General features: G+C 43.2%; 1 protein-coding gene across 7 annotated transcripts in view; it reads left to right on the forward strand.

The window, feature by feature from the left end:
* cep85 (centrosomal protein 85) overlaps positions 1-17,831 on the forward strand; it is an 82,546-nt gene that overhangs the window by 37,022 nt on the left and 27,693 nt on the right. For 5 of the 7 annotated variants that reach the window (XM_072548217.1, XM_072548219.1, XM_072548221.1 and 2 more), the window contains 2 exons: positions 11,430-12,235; positions 16,942-17,072. In XM_072548217.1, coding sequence (XP_072404318.1) covers positions 11,430-12,235; positions 16,942-17,072 — 937 coding nt within the window. Of the gene's footprint in view, positions 1-2,912; positions 2,932-4,693; positions 4,713-11,429; positions 12,236-16,941; positions 17,073-17,831 lie in introns of those variants that run through there. The other 2 variants (XM_072548222.1, XM_072548223.1) reach the window with 2 other exon arrangements.

Raw genomic sequence — 17,831 nt, forward strand, 5'->3', positions numbered from 1 at the left:
TATTTTTCAAGTTGTAGTGGCGTCTCCTACTAGTGGAATATTTACCATGTTCACCCTATCCAGGCCTCTCCGTATTCTGCAAGTGTCAATCTGATTTCCCTTATTCTGCTAACTCCATAAAGTACAGTTTGAGTCCTCAAACTCTCCATGTGTAACATGCCCCTCTGATGCCAGCACATCCTACAGCATCTGAAACTGCTCACAATATTCAATGTGTGGTCTGACCAGAGCCTTACACAGACTCAGCAGTTTATCTGTGCTGTTGTGTTCTAGCTGTCCTGAAATGAATGCTAACACTGCATTTGCTTTCCTGACACGTCAGTTCAATTGGCAGTTAACCTTAAGAGAATCCTGAAATAGGACTCCCAAGTCCTTTTTTATGCTTTAGATTTCCAAAATAGTCCACACTTCCCTTCTTCCTACACTTTTTTTTCCCACATTGTATTCTATCTGCCATCACTTTGTACACTCGCCTAACTTGTCCAACTCCTGCAGCCTCCCCACTGTTTCAGCACTACCTGTTCCTCCCCCTAGCTTTTGTGTCATCTGCAAACAACAAAAATGCCTTCAATTCCTTTGTCCAGATCATTAATCTATAACATGAATAGATGTAGCCCTAACATGAATCCATGTGGACTTCCACTAGTCATCCTGCCATTCTGAAAAAGACCCTTTTTATATTACCTAGTCTGTACCTTCTGTCTGTTAGCCAATCCTCTTTCTCGCCTCTAACGCAATGGGCTTTTCTCTAATTTAGCAGCTTCCTCTGCAGAACCTTGTCAAAGATCTACAAAGAGGTCACGTCCATCGGCTCTCCTTTGTCTAATTTGCTTGTTATCGCCTCAAAAAATTTGAACAGATTTGCCATGCATGACCTACACTTGACAAAGCTGTACTAACTCTGCTTTATTTTACCACACGCTTCCAAGTACTTCAGTCTCATCCTTAATAATGGACTCTGGCCTTCAATATTGAACTTTTATGCTTTCCCTTGATGTTTGATCCTCCTTGGCTATGACTATTGAGAGCTATTTAATGATAAAAGCAAATTTTGTCAAAATTCTATGTTCACTTACATCATATTTCAACCTTTTTGTGGCAATCTGACTATGGACACAATTTTTTTTTAAAAAATGCAATTAAATAATGCAATCTTTGACCTTGATCTACCAGTTCTTTTTATATTTTTATTGAAAATTTTAACATGTTTTAACAAGCTTACAAAAGAAAACTTAAAAAAACCCAAGTATAAACATTTGATAGAGTTAAATCTTAAATAAATGATAACCAAAATCTATCAAACAAGAAAAAAGCAATACCAAGAGAGGGAAAAAGACAACTGCACTAACTACTCATCTGACTTATACTCTGGTTAGTTGTATCATTAAAATTCTTACATTATTCAAGAGAAAAAAAAAAATCCAATGTATAACACACAAATTGAGCAGTGATATACATGCTCGGAATGTGTTAACATCCGATCGCCACAAAACCTGTATTTATTCAAAACATCCTGAGCATAGAGCATATAAAATTCACAAAAATAAAAGCTCTTTAGTATATTCAGATCAATATAATAAAAAGCTATTTCTAAATAGTTAAAAAAAGTATAAAACATATATTTTAAATGGAGATCTTCCCCCTTATTCCCAGGGAGCATGACTTCCTTTCCAAAAAGCCCATCATAACCTCTCCCAACCAGTGCCCCACCCTTGACCCAGGCACCCCACGATAGGATAAAGAAAATTCAAGTATACTAAAGTAGAACTAACAATGAGTACCCTATCCTCTTTTTTTTTTCCCCACCCACCCACCCACACCAACAGGATATATTTGGTAATGTTAATATAAAAATGAACATATGACTAAAAATTGCAGTCTCAGCAAATAATAATTAAATATATTAATACAAAATAACAGGAAAACAACCCTGCTCCCAAGGACTAAGATAAGGTAGACAACTCTTCTCCTCCCTCCCCTCTGCCCCCACCATCTACATTAACTAGACCCCCTGGCCTATATTTTTTAAAAAAAAGGGGAAAGGAAATCGCTATGTAAAAGATAAATAAATAAACCCTTCTTCCCACCTCACGGAGATAATATTAAACAGTAAGATAATGAAAGGAAAAAGGGGGTTAAACTGGGGTGAGGGTAGGGCAAAACAACATCAGTTAACTCTTATAATTTGTCTAAGAGTCCAAAGGTTCCTTGGCCTTCTCCGGTGATCTGAAGTTATACACTGACCCTTCACGGCTAAAGCATAGTATAGCTGGGTAGTGCAAGGAGTATTGATTGTTTAAATCCCTTAACCACTTCTTTGTTTTATCAAATGCCTTCCTCTTTCTGACCAAAGCTGGGGAAAAGTCCTGAAATAACAATCTTGGATCCTTTTGAGTCATGTCTTTGGGGATCTTCCCAAGATTTCTGGAGGCTTCCAAGAGCATCTGCCTCACCTTGTAGCTCTGCAGTCGGAACAGGACCGGGTGGGGGCACTGGTTCAAGTCGGGCCTACGTATTGCAACCCAGTAGGCCCATTCTACCCTTACCTGGCCTGATCCAGCCTCCAGATTCAATAACTGCGGAAGCCACTGTTCAAGGAACCTTAAGTGGCCGCCGCCTCCCTGCTCGGGAAGGCCCAGCAAATGAATATTTTTTCGACTACCTCTATTTTCAAGGTCATTAATGTGATTCTCTAAGGTCCGGACTTGCTGCTCAAGAGTCTGGACCCAATCCATGGCCAATTCTGCCATGGCCTCGGGGGTTGTGGCCTTTAGCTCCGCCCCTCCAACTCGGCATTCCATTTCTTTGATGTCTCTGCTGTGTTTTTGTAGCGCAGCCAAGAATGAATTCCACCAACTTTGGGACTCTCTCTATGAAAGCATCGATCTTCGCATCGAGTTGAGATTATTTCTGTGAGGCTCGCCACCATAGGTAAGTCCCCCGGGGTGGCTGTGGACACCTCTGCTGCAGCTGGGGAGGGTGGGGTAGGGGCTCCTGCCTGCTGAGAACTGTGGGCACCTTTTTTCCCCCTAGTCACTTTTATAGGAGACTGAACTGTATAAGTACTAAATCACTAATTACATTAAGTAAAAACTATTTTTAATTGATTTGGTGAGTGTGGTGGAGCAGGGTGGCCCACTTTGCCTAGGTCTTGGGAGGAGCACTCTAGACTCAGACTTGCTGAGTCGCCGCCATCTTGGATCCCTGATCTACCAGTTTAGTTTATCAGGTGACACATTGTGTTGCCCTTGTCATGACTTTGGTAAGAATGTGTGAGGTTGTTCCTTTTCAAGCTCTGGGCTTGTCCAGTGTTGTTGAATATCTCCATTCAATGTGCTTTCACCACACTTACAGGCAATGTACTCCTTACCCTAACTTCCTGCAAAGTGAAAATGTTTTTTTTCCTTGCTGCTTTTGCAGATCATTTTCAATTTATGCTTTCTTGTTCGTTTTTTTTTACCTGCCTATATATTCCACAACCTGCTCATGATTTTGGAAACCATATTTTAGATCACTCTTTAACTGGCTTTCCTTCAAGTAGAACAGTCACAACTACTTCAATCTATTTTTTTTTCAAATTATGATGCTCCTCGTCACTAGAACCATTCTTGTAAACTGCTTCTTCAGTCTTTCCAGTGCATTCACATCCTTCCTATAATGTGCCCAGAATTGCACACTGTATTCATTTTAGAGTCACAGAATCCCTGCAGTGTAGAACCAGGCCATTTGGCCCATCAAATTCGCACTGACCCTCTGAACTGCATCCCACACAGGATTTTCCCCCCCAATCCCTGTAAGCTTGCATATCCCGTGGCTAACTTACCTAACTTGCACATCTTTGGACTGTGGGAGGAAACCCACACAGACATGGAGAATGTAAGCAAACATTTGCTGAGGGTAGAATCAAATGGAAGTGCCTAGTGCTGAGGCAGCAGTGCGAGTCACTGAGCCATCGTGTTGCCCATTCCCGAGCTGCAGCTTAACAATTCATGTGCTGGTCTTGTATGTCTTATTTATGGTTGGTGGTGGGTAATGGTGTTCCTACAGATTTAAATTTCTAAGCTCTCTTTCTCTTTTTGCTGAGGCACCCAAATCTTATTAAAGGAATTGAAAGAAAAATCTGCAAGTACTAAAAACCTCAGGCAGAATCCTAAAATTTAGTTACTTATTAACTCTCTGAAAGTAGGTTATAAAAGGTTTGCTGCCTTTGCTGAATGACATTGTGCATTTTTGTTTAGATCTGGCATTGATCAAGATTTTCCTTTTGTGTGTTTTTTTTAAACTAGCTTGAACTCAATATAAGCAGTGTATAGAAACATGCATTTGTGTGAAATTTTTGGATTGTTGGAATGTTTTCTCAAAATTCCACTTATAAATCTAAGTTCGTAGGGACATGGAATAAGCTGTCTGTTTCCAGTTTTGAAATGTGAGAAGTGGTGCTAAATATACCGCAATCTTTTTTTTCTGCCAGTATTCTCACTGACTAAATGGAACGGGATGTACTCCTTTCTCCTCCCACCCAACAACCCAACATGACCATATTAACTGCAGTTTAGATTCATTTATGGAGTGTTGCTGATCAATAAATGTTTGAACGAAGCTAGTGTCTGAGGTGGAGGTTAGGGCACTTTGCACTGAGTACTTTTAGAAAGCTTTGTTGCATATATGGATTTTATTTTGAGGAAGATGTTATAATCTGAATACTCCTGAAGGTAAGTTGTTTTGTTTCAATTGAATAATATTATTAATAGATCAGCATTTAGACTTTTCCAGTTTTTTGTTTCTGCCTTTCAACTAATTTATAAATGATTGCATGAGTGTTGCTCAATCTCCCATTAATAGCTACAACAACACTGCCTTGACTATCTTAAACTCCTATGGATAGTGTCTAAAAATAGTGTTTGTTTTTTTTCCATGGCTGCTGCTGGATTTTTTAAAAAAACTGATTCTTTAATAATATCTATAACTGCCTGAGGTTAGTGTTACCACTAATTGCTGCATGGGGATAGTAATTGAAGGTTTGTTAATGTTTATTATGATACAATATTTCTTAGATTTTGTTGCCTGTCGCAAATGAGCAAATAACTAATGTTGCAACTTTGCTGAAATGTTTAGTTAAACTTGAATTTGTTCCACTATTTGAAAGCATAACTTTCATAATTTATACAGTTATCAAATTAACTTATGATCAACTTCAAAATGGCCTGTACAACTGTCCTACTTTTTAAAAAAAATTACACCATTCTGTGCTTCACTGGTTAGAAATTGTATGCTCTAACCGAACCGTTCTCATTTTTAACTCCACCTTTGCACAGCTGTCTCTCTGAAAGGAGTTTGAATTGGGATTCAACCTGACAATGGAGAAAAGTGGAGTGAGACTCACTGGAGGAGGGCACTTTAGGCCCCTTCAGTTTTGTGGAAGAAAGCATGCAGATATCATTTGTATCTCACTCATTTTAGAATATTTTTGATTCGTGGGTTGGTTAGCTCAATTATCTTTAGTGTGATTGTCAGCACCAGCACAGGTTCAACTGTTGTACTGGTTCTGGTAGTTCATGGAGGCTAGATTTTCCCAACAGCCTGTGGATGATAGAGGAACAGATATGTGGACAGATTATGGAAAAGTGTAAAACAACAAGGTTGTTGTGGTCGGTGATTTCAACTTCCCATATACAGAGGAACCTCGATTATCTGTAGGACACAGGCGGGAAGTATTTCATTTGGTTACTAGAATTCTGGATAACTGACCGCTGGGTAATGTAGCGTTGCCAAGCATCAGGACCTTGTGATCTTGCCAGATAATCCAATATTTGGATAATCAGCATTCTGTTTTGACTGTGACTTGGTTTGTGCCAGATGCTTTGGGGGAAGTTAAGTTCATCCAATGCTACCTACCACAATATTAGGCAAGCACTGGGGAATGTAGACTGGGGGGTGGCATGTGGAAATCTTTTAAAGACCAGTTGATTTTGGAGATCAGGCCCAGCATTTTCCTGTGAAAATAAAGAACAGCAAGATTCCAGAATTTTGGATGACGAGAGAAATTGGGAGTTCAGAAAAAAAGAAAAAGGAGGCATAAGGTTTAGGAAATTGAAGACTGACAGCCCTCTAAGAATACAAAGACAGGAGGAAAGAACTCTAGAAACAAAATTAGTGGGGCTAAATAGGGCCACAAAATTGAGGAAAATTCCAAGATATTTTATACATCTAATGAGGAGCAAGCGAGCAGTTTGAGAAAGGCTGGGTCCACTCAAAGGAAGGAATTTATATTTGGAGCCAGAGGAAGTTGGTTAGGTCCTTAACAAATACTGTGCATTCTCCTTCACAAAGGAGAAGGACATGACGGATGGTGGACTATGTTGATATTCTGAGGCATATCAATATAAAAAAGATGGTTTTGGGTGTTTTAAAAAGCTTTAAAGTAGAAAAGGCCCTAGGACCAGATGGGAAATATCCTGGAATGCTGTGAGGCAGGTTAGGTAATTGCTGGGCCTTGTTCAAAATTTTTGTATCCTCTTTAAGAGGTGAGATCTCAAAGGGATGAAGAATAGACTAAGTTCTTTTTTTTAAGTGCAACACTGATAATTGGAAATTATGGGGGAGAGCCTTATGTCAGTGGTAGGGAAATTTATTGGAGAAGATTTTCAGGGATAGGATTTAGTCCGATTTTGGAAAAATATGAACTTACTAGCAATGATCAGCATGGTTTTGTGCAGGGAAGGTCATGCCTCAAACCTTCGTTGAGTTTTTAAAGGAAAAGGCAAAGATGATTTGGACAGGGTGGTAACTTGTCTACAATGACAATAGACAATAGGTGCAGGAGTAGGCCATTCTATATGATCATGGCTGATGATCCTTAATCAGTATCCTGTTCCTGCCTTATCTCCATAACCCTTGATTCCACTATCCTTGAGAGCCCTATCCAACTTTCTTGAAAGTACCCAGAGACTGGGCCTCCATTGCCCTCTGGAGCAGAGCATTCCACACCGCCACCACTCTCTCTCTGGGTGAAGAAGTTTCTCCTCATCTCTGTCCTAAATGGTCTACCCCGTATTTTTAAGCTGTGTCCTCTGGTTCGGCACTCGCCCATCAGAGGAAACATGTTTCCTGCCGCCAGAGTGTCCAATCCTTTAATAATCTTATGTCTCAATCAGATCCCCTCTCAGTCTTCTAAACTCAAGGGTATACAAGCCCAGTCACTCCAGTCTTTCAGTGTAAGGTAATCCCGCCATTCCAGGAATTGACCTCGTGAACCTGCACTGCACTCCCTCAATAGCCAGAATGTCTTTCCTCAAATGTGGAGACCAGAACTGCGCACAGTACTCCAGGTGTGGTCTCACCAGGGCCCTGTACAGCTGCAGAAGCACCTCTTTGCTTCTATACTCCATCCCTCTTGTCATGAAGGCCAGCATGCTATTAGCCTTCTTCACTACCTGCTGTACCTGCATGCTTACCATCATTGACTGGTGTACAAGAACACCCAGATCTCTGTACTGCCCTTTTCACCTAAATGGAATCAATTTAGGTAGTAATCTGCCTACCTGTTCTTGCCACTAAAGTGGATAACCATACATTTATCCACATTAAACTGCATCTGCCATGCATCTGACTACTCACCTAATCTGTCCAGGTCATCCTGTAATCTCCTAACATCCTCCTCCCATTTCACCCTGCCACCCAGCTTCGTATTATCAGCCAAATTTGCTAATGTTATTACTAATACCACTTCTATATCATTAATATATAATTGCAAAAAAACTGCGGTCCCAGCACTGATCCCTGAGGTACCCCACTAGTCACTGCCTGCCATTCCGAAATGGAGCTGTTCATCACTACTTTGTTTCCTATCAGCCAACCAACTTTCAATCCAAGTTAGTACTTTGCCCCCAATATCATGCACCCTAATTTTGCTCACTAACCTCCTATGTGGGACTTTATCAAAAGCTTTCTGGAAGTCCCACATCTACTGGATCTCCCCCGTCCATCTTCAGAGTTACATCCTCTCAGAAATCCAGAAGATTAGTCAAGCATGATTTCCCCTTCATAAATCCATGCTGCCTCTGACCTATCCTGTTACTACTATCCAGATGTGTCGTAATTTCATCCTTTTATAATAGACTTCAGCACCTTTCCCACCACTTAGGTCAGACTAACTGGTCTATAATTTCCTGCTTTCTCTCTCCCACCTCTCTCAAAAAGTGGTACAACATTAGCCACCCTCCGATCCGCAGGAACTGATCCCGCATCTATCGAACTCTGGAAAATAATCACCAACTCGTCCACGATTTCTCGAGCCACCTCCTTCAGTACCCTGGGATGTAGGCCATCAGGCCCTGGGGACTTATCAACCTTCAGACCTAACAGTCTCTCCAACACCAATTCCTGGCAAATATAAATTCCCTTAAGTTCAGATCCTTCAGCCACTGTTACCTCAGGGAGATTGCTTGTGTCTTCCCCAGTGAACACCGATCTGAAGTACCAATTCAATTCTTCTGCCATTTCTTTGTTCCCTGTAATATATTCCACTGTTTCTGTCTTCAAGGGCCTAATTTTAGTCTTTCTTTTTTTGCCTCTCACATACCTAAAAAAGCTTTTACTACCCTCCTTTATATTTTTGGCTAGTTTACCTTTGTATCTCATTTTTTTCTGTGTATTTCCTTCGTAGTAATCCTCTGTTCTTTAAACGCTTCCCAGTCCTCCATTTTCCCACTTACCTTTGCTAAGTTAAAAAGAGAAAAAGTATAACATATCTCATCAGCCACAGCCATCCATGCCGCCGCCTCCTAGGATCGTTCTTCCTTTGCGGAATGAACTGATCCTGCATCTTCTGCATTATACACTGAAATATCCGCCATTGTTCCTCCACTGTCATCCCTGTTAAGGTATTGCACCATTGGACTTTGGCCAGCTCCTCCCTCATAGCTCCATAGTTCTCTTTATTCAACAGAAATATTGTCACTTCCGATTGTACCCTCTCCCTCTCAAATTGTAGATTGAAGCTTATTGTATTATGGTCGCTACTTCCCAATGGCTCCTTCACTTCGAGGTCCCTGACCAATTCTGGTTCGTTGCACAATACCAGATCCAGAATTGCCTTCTCCCTGGTCGGCTCCAGCACCAGCTGTTCTAAGAATCCATCTCTGAGGCACTCCACAAAGTCTCTTTCTTGAGGTCCAATACCATCCTGATTCTCCCAGTCTACCTGCATGTTGAAATTCCCCCATAACAACTGCAGTAACATCTTTGCGATAGGCCAATTTCAGCTCCTGATTCAACTTAATCCGACATCCAGACATACTGTTTAGGGGCCTGTAGATAACTCCCAAGAGGGTCTTTCTACCCTTAGAATTTCTCAGTTCTATCCATACGGCCTCTACATCCCCTGATTCTAGGTTTCCCCCCTCGCGCAAGGGACTGAATATCATCCCTTACCAACATGGCCACCCCACCCCCTCTGCCTGTCAGTCTGTCCTCATGATAGCATGTGTAGCCTTGAATATTCATTTCCCAGGCCCTGTCCACTTGAAGCCACGTCTGTTATCCCCTCAATATCGTATCTGCCACTTTCCAAAAGAGCCTCAAGCTCATCCATCTTATTTTTAATGCTTCGTGCATTCATGTATAGTATTTTTAGTTTGTTCCTGCCCTCTCCCTTCCCATCAACTCTATTTCACTCAACCTTACAGCATGATCCCTTTGAGTTTTCTGCTTCATTGATAGTTGTCTTTCTTAACTTCCCTTGTTCTAACTTTCCCTTCAATTTCCTTCTTAAACATCCAGTTTGTCCCCTCCCCTGCTACTTAGTTTAAGTAGCTGTGTTGCAGTAGCAAACCTGCCTGGCAGAATGCTGGCCCCTAACCTATTAAGGTACAAACCGTCTCTCTTGTAGAATTTATGCTTACCACAAAACATACCCTAGTGATCCAAGAATTTAACTCTTTGCTTCCTGCACCAGTTCCCCAGCCACACATTCAAGTCCATTATCTCCCTGTTTCTGGCCTCACCAGCCCGAGGAACTGGAAGCAAACCGGAGAACCACCCTGGATGTCCTGCTTCCTAGTTAGTATGTTCCTTCTCTTCCCAACATCATTTGAGCTGACCTGTACCACCACCTCGGCTCTTCACCTTCTCCCTTGAGGATTTCCTGCACTCTGTCCGTAATGTCTTTAATCCTGGCACCAGGAAGGCAACACACCTTAAGTCCTGCCTGCTGCCACAAAAACCCTGGTCAGTTCCCCTCACTATGGAGTCCCCTATTACCACTGCTCTGCGTGATGTCTGACTCTTCCGCTCTGACTTTTTAGCAAAGGTTTTGACACAGCCTCTTGTGGCAGGCTGATACAAGAATGAAGTCATGTGCAATTCATGGTGAGCTTGTGATTGATATAGAACTGGCTTACTCAACAAAGTAGCAGTGGATAGGTGTTTATTTTTTATTTGGAAATCTGTGAACAGTATTGTACAGGGATCAGTGTTGGAAACCTTTGTTTGTAATTCGATTCGTGTGGAAACAGGCCCTTCAGTCCAACAAGTCCAAGTGCAACCCACCCAGAGCCATTCCCCTACACTTACCCCATCACCTAACAACACTATGGACAATTTAGCATGGCCAATTCACCTAACCTGCACATTTTTGGACTGTGGGAGGAAACCGGAGCACCCGGAGGAAACCCATGCAGACACTGGGAGAATGCAGACACTGGAACACTGAGTTGGGAATTGAGGCAGCAGTATATATGAGAATGTAGATGGCTTGATAAGTTTTCAGACAGTGAAGAGGATTGCCAGAAGATACAACAGGATATAGATAGGCTAGAGACTTGGGCAGAAATGGTAGGTGGAATTTAATCTGGACAAACGCAAGGCCCTACATTTTGGAAGATCTAATGCAGGAGGGAAGGGAGCAGTAAATGGCAGAACTCTTCGTAATATCAACAAACAGAGGAATCTAGATGTCCAGGTCCACAGTTCCCTCAAACTGGCAACATACTTGGATAAAATGGTCAAGAAGGCATATGACATGTAGTGGTGTGATCACAATGTTAATGGACTAGTATTACTGAACTCCAGGTTAATGTTCTTGAGGTATATTTGAATTTGTCATTGGGGATCTGGAGTCGCAACAAGGTCATTGACTCTGAACCATCCATTGGACCACTTAGGATGGGCAATAAATGCTGGCCGAGCCAACAATACCAATAAGCAGAGAAAAATGGAGCAAATCAAATCTTTGCAGATTTGGAACAGGGTGGGGTGATGTTAGTTCATTTTTTAATGCATACCCAAAAGGTACCTCTTAACAAACTTCGGAGAAATTCTTTGAGAAGCTGAGATATCTCTGAAGGAACACAAATCATTGAAAGCTTATAGGAGGTCTGTACCTATTCTTGGTGTAAATTTGTTTCCAACTATCTTTTCATCTTTTACAGATTTCTGCAGCTCCAGTGGGTGTTCCTCATTCAAACCTATCCGCTCACTGTCTGTCATCCCTACTGCACATGTCATGCCTTCTACCTCCGGTAACACTTCATCTAGTGTCCATCCAGTGAGTGATTCTGGTTTCAGTTCTGTATCCGTACAGCCAAGTGATCTGTCAGACACTCTGGATCAAAGATCTGGAAAGCAGTGGTCGTCATATTCCAAGTTGAATGTTTCTAACTTTGAGACCAGAGTGGCCAAAATGGAAGAACCTTCTATTGGTATTAAACCTTTACCTGTAGATTCAACAAACAGACCTACATTGAATGTGCTTGACAACTCCTACCCAAATACAGAATATTTAACATCAGATGAGATGGTACGAAAATTTGAAACTCCTAATATCGAACCAACTTTGAATCAGTCTGCTTTTTTGAACACTCTGTACGACGATCCTAGGTACAGATTTCAAGAATGCAGCCAAGCAGGACAATCTCATGATATTAATGGAGCTGGAGGCAAGGATAGCTGTAGTATCTCCAATATGACTTTTAAACCCTTGCCGGAGAGCAAAAACGTGTCTGCTAACAGTGGGCTGTTGGGACAGAGAGCTTGTTTGCGACCTAATGGTGCAGGCTCTGTTCCTGAAGGACTCCATAGCTTACATGCACAGCAAGCACTTTGGGCTCCAGTGTGGCTAAAGGAACAAGCACGTGGGAAACAGTATGATGTTCACTCTAATGATAAACCTGGTGACATAACAGCATGGCAGCAGCAACAATTGGAGAGCCTTCGGCAGCAAGTGGAACAAATGCAGGTAATCTCCTTATATTCAGTTTGAGATTGAGCAGATCTCTGCTCTGAAGGGCATGAGGAAGCCCAGCAGTTTCAATGGTCTCTTGGGCTAATGCTTGGTGCCCTAGTAACATCACTGGTCTAGTAATCCTGAAGAGCTAGCTCTGGAGGAATTAGTTTCAAATCCCACAATGGCAGTTAGTAGAATTTAAATTCTACTATCAACTTAAAAAGAAGTCTGAAATAAAACTAATTTCTGTAACAGTGACTGGAGAGACAAACTCATCAGATTCGTGCATTTCTTTTAGGAACGGAAGTTCACTGTTCTTCCTTGGACTGGCATACCTGTGATTCTGGATTAGTGGTGCTGGAAGACCACAGCAGTTCAGGCAGCATCCAAGTAGCTTCGAACTCGACGTTTCGGGCAAAAGCCCTTCATCAGGAATAAAGGCAGTGAGCCTGAAGCGTGGAGAGATAAGCTAGAGGAGGGTGGGGGTGGGGAGAGAGTAGCATAGAGTACAATGGGTGAGTGGGGGAGGGGATGAAGGTGATAGGTCAAGGAGGAGAGGGTGGAGTGGATAGGTAGAAAAGAACATAGGCAGGTAGGACAAGTCCAGACAAGTTATGGGGACAGTGCTGAGCTGGAAGTTTAGAACTAGCGTGAGGTGGGGGAAGGGGAAATGAGGAAGCTGTTGAAGTCCACATTGATGCCCTGGGGTTGAAGTGTTCTGAGGCGGAAGATGAGGCGTTCTTCCTCCAGGCGTCTGGTGGTGAGGGAGCAGCGGTGAAGGAGGCCCAGGACCTCCATGTCCTCGGCAGAGTGGGAGGGGGAGTTGAAATGTTGGGCCACGGGGCGGTGCGGTTGATTTTGGTGCATGTGTCCCGGAGATGTTCCCTAAAGCGCTCTGCTAGGAGGTGCCCAGTCTCCCCAATGTAGAGGAGACCGCATCAGGCGCAACGGATACAATAAATGATATTCGTGGATGTGCAAGTAAAACTTTGGATGTGGAAGGCTCCTTTTAGGGCCTTGGATAGAGGTGAGGGAGGAGGTGTGGGCGCAGGTTTTACAGTTCCTGCAGTGGCAGGGGAAAGTGCCAGGATTGGAGGGTGGGTTGTTTGGGGGCGTGGACCTGACCAGGTGGTAGTCGCGGAGGGAACGGTCTTTGCGGAAGGCGGAAAGGGGTGGGGAGGGAAATATATCCCTGGTAGTGGAGTCTGTTTGGAGGCGGCGGAAATGTCAGCGGATGATTTGGTTTGCGCGAAGGTTGGTAGGGTGGAAGGTGAGCACCAGGGGCGTTCTGTCCTTGTTACGGTTGGAGGGGTGGGGTCTGAGGGTGGTGGTGCGGGATGTGGACGAGATGCGTTGGAGGGCATCTTTAACCACATGGGAAGGGAAATTGCAGTCTCTAAAGTAGGAGGCCATCTGGTATGTTCTATGGTGGAACTGGTCCTCCTGGGAGCAGATCCGGCGGAGGAATTGGGAATACGGGATGGCATTTTTGCAAGAGGTGTAATCCAGGTAGCTGTGGGAGTCGGTGGGTTTGTAAAAAAAAAAAATGTCAGGTCGGTCGTCATTAATGGAGATGGAGAGGCCCAGGAAGGGGAGGGAGGTGTCAAAGATGGCCCAGGTAAATTTAAGGTCAGGGTGGAATGTGTTGGTGAAGTTGATGAATTGCTCAATCTCCTCGTGGGAGCACGAGGAGGTGCCAATGCAGTCATCAGTGTAGCGGAGGAAGAGGTGGGGAGTGGTGCCAGTGTAATTACGGAAGATCAACTGTTCTACATAGCCAACAAAGAGACAGGCATAGCTGGGGCCCATACGTGTGCCCATGGCTACCCCTTTGGTCTGGAGGAAGTGGGAGGATTCAAAGGAGAAATTAAGGGTGAGGACCAGTTTGGCCAAACGAATGAGTGTCAGTGGACGGGTACTGTTGGGGACGTCTGAAGAGGAAAAAACGGAGGGCTTGGAGGCACTGGTCATGGCGGATGGAGGTGTAGAGGGATTGGATATCCGTGGTGAAGATGAGGTGTTGGGGGCCAGGGAAACGGACGTCTTGGAGGAGGTGGAGGGCGTGGGTGGTGTCTTGAACGTATGTGGGGAGTTCCTGGACTAGGGAGGATAGGACAGTGTCAAGGTAGGTAGAGATGAGTTCAGTGGGGCAGGAGCATGCTGAGACAATGGGTCGGCCAGGGTGGTCAGGCTTGTGGATCTTGGGAAGGAGGTAGAACCGGGCAGTGCGGGGTTCCCGGACTGAGTTTGCAAGCTGTGCGTGGGAGATCTCCTCCGAGGTGATGAGGTTCTGTATGGTCTGGGAGATGATGGTTTGGTGATGGGAGTGGGGTCATAGTCAAGGGGGCAGTAGGAAGAGGTGTCCTCGAGTTGACGTTTGGCTTCAGCGGTGTAGAGGTCTGTGTGCCAGACCACCACTGCGCCCCTTGTTGTTACCTTGTTTATACCTGTGATTCCCAACTCTCAGCGATGAGGATTGATTTGATTTCTTAATTGCTCTCTGCAATGACCTAGCAAGCGAGGTAGTTCAAGGACAGCTGGGGATGGGCAACAAATGTTGATCTGACTGTTGACACCCACATCCTATGAAAGGATAGAAAAACTTGTGCTGTTTTCGCTTTCTGTTGAGCAGTTGTCATGCATAGAATGGTAGCAATTGCTTTCAAATTTGTGATAAATGCCTTAAACCAGTCTTGCAACTCCAACGTCTAAGGTTAGACAAGAAAAAAGATTTTATATGAATTGAAGAGGCAAAGAATGATTAGGGATAGTCAGCATGGTTTAGTGCGAAGGGAAATTTTTTTCTCAAAAACTTCATTTGAGATTTTGGAATAAGTAACCAGAAGGATTGAGGGCAGAACAGTAATTGGACTTTAATAAAGTCTTTGACAAAGTTCCACGTGGTAGATCAACTAGTAAAGTCAGATCACATAGGATGCAGGGTGACCTTGCCGATTGGATACCAGATGTGGTTACCAGCATGAGACCGTTATGATGGTGGGTTATTTTTCAGATTTGGAGGCCTGTGACCAGAGGTGTTTGACTGGGATCTGTGCTGGGTCCACTCTTGTCTTTTTTATATAAATGATTTCTATGGGAGTGTAGAATGCATAGTTTTTTTGCAGATGGCACCAAAATTCAAGTTATGGTGGACAGTGAATAAGGTTATCTAAGATTATAAAAATCTTATTCAATCGGGTCAATGGGCTGAAGAGTGGTAGATGGAGTTTAATTTGGATTAATACGAGGTATTGCATTGTGGGAAAGTCTAATAAGAGAAGGACCTATACAGTGGGAATTCAAGTACATTAATTAGTCACAGATATACAGCACAGAAACAGACCGTTCGCTCTAACCCATCCATGTTGGATATCCTAAGTTAATCAAGTTCCATTTGCCAGTACTTGGCCCATATCCCTATTAACCCTTACTATTCATATACCCATCCAGATGCCTTTTTAAATGTTTATAATTGTACCAGCCTCCCCCACTTCCTCTGTAGTCATTCCATACACTGACTACCCTCGATGGAAAACATTGCCCCTAAGGTCCCTTTTTTTTAAAAAGTCCTCTTTCCCCACCCCCACCCCTCACCCTAAACTTATGTCTTGTAGTTTTGGACTCCCACATCCAGGAAAGACCTTGTCTATTTGCCCTATCCATGCCTTTCATGATTTTATAAACCTCTAAGGTTACCCTTCAGCTTCTGACACTCCAGGAAAAACAGCCCAAGCATATTCAGCCTCTCTATAGCTCTAACCTGGCAACATCTTTGTAAATCTTTTCTGAACCCTTTCAAGTTTCACAGCATCATCATTCTTATGTTGCAGAGAGACCAAGTTTGCATCCATTATAGATGGGGTTGTTAAAAGGCATTCAGCATGCTTATCTTCAATGCTTGGCCCTTTTTGAGTATCCGAGTTGGGACGGCATGTTGAAGTTGTACAGTTGTACAGGCCAGTTCTAGTTGCCATCCTTGAAGGAGATTATTAAACTGTATGATTATGTCTTTATGATTTTTCAGTCTACTTGACTCTGAGACAATTCTCCACTGCCACTTAAGTGTAACCTCAATTTGTTTAATGGGATATAATTGGAGAATTTGGAGTACAGTATTGTGTTCAGTTCTGGGCATCTTTATGAACAATTTTGATAGGGTAAAGAATATTCTGTTTCCACTAGTTGGTATGCTAGTAGGAGTCAATGTTTGAAGATTGTCCAGAGGAGAGCTAGGAGTTAGATGAGAAATTACTTAATGCATTCCAAACCCTAACAATTGAGTAGTCTTGGAGAGTGGAGGTTGATCCCATAGGTGGTTTCAAAAGCAAGATATATATTTGAAAGTAGTGAAGTTAGAGGGCTATGGATGTAGGGTGACGGAGTGGGAGTAGCTGGGTACCTCTTTTGAGAAATGATGCGTTGAGTGACTTCCTTCTGTACAAAAAGATTCTGTGGTATGGTCTGTCTTTTTTGGTATTCCTTTTTCAACTTTAGTGTTATTTCACTTGTCCATACGTTAATTGCATTACTTTTGGTCTTGGTTTCTGAGCCAGCCAGATGCATGGGCCTGCTATCCTTGCTCCTTCTAAGTTAATTATATTCTGTTACTTTTTGACCTCCCTGTCCATTTGTCAACAACTGCTCTCCGGATTGGTTTTCCTAATGTGCTGAGATTTCCAATAGGTCTAACAGCTATTGTTCCCTATCTATCCCTATAGGTTTTAAACCATGGATCCCATCAATACCCTTCAGCCTATTCTGCTTTTGCACATCAGGAACTTAATAAATGGGATCCACTGATAAAAGCAAATGAAAGCTTGTTGAAGGAGAAGGAGATAGTTATTGAAAGGTATGTACGGTTTTTAGAAACACTCCCCTCTGAATTAGTTCTCAGAAGGGCCAGTGGACTCACTGTTAACTGTTTCTGCACTGCTGCCAGGCTTGCTGCCAGTTTTTCCAGCAATCTTTGTAACCTGTCTGGATTAGAGCTGTTAGGAAAAGAATATACTACTAACCAAAGTTAATTCCAACTGTCCTCTGGTCAGATAAAGTGTGGGTTATAAAGGATGAAATTCAACTAATCGTGCCCCATCAAGCTCTTTTTATGTCATGGGAGAAAGTGAGTGCTGGAGATTAGAGTCCTGAGTATGGTGCTGGAAAAGCACAGCAGGTCAGGCAGCATCTGAGGAGCAGGAGAATCTGTTTCAGGCAAAGCCTTTAATCAGGAGTGATGCTTGTGAACCAGTGAGTGGAGAGATTAAATGGAAGGGGTTGGGGGTGGGGGGAGGGTAACTGAGTGCGATAGGTAGATAAAGATGGGAATAATGGTGGTAGGGTGGAGCAGATAGGTGGGAAGGAAGATGGACAGATCATGAGGGCGGTGCTGAGTTGGAAGTTTGGATCTGGAATAAGGTTGGGGGAGGGGAAATGAGGAAACTGGTGAAATCCACATTAATTCCATTTGGTTGGAAGGTCCCAAAGTGGAAGATGAGGCTTTCTTCCTCCAGGCGTCGGGTGGTTAAGGCTTGGCAATGGAGGAGGCCTAGGACCTGCATGTCCTTGGCAGAGTAGGAGGGGGTTGGTTGGTGTGGGTGTCCCGGAGATGTTC

The sequence above is a fragment of the Chiloscyllium punctatum genome, chromosome 27, assembly GCF_047496795.1.
Source record: "Chiloscyllium punctatum isolate Juve2018m chromosome 27, sChiPun1.3, whole genome shotgun sequence".
Taxonomy (NCBI): Eukaryota; Metazoa; Chordata; class Chondrichthyes; order Orectolobiformes; family Hemiscylliidae; genus Chiloscyllium; species Chiloscyllium punctatum.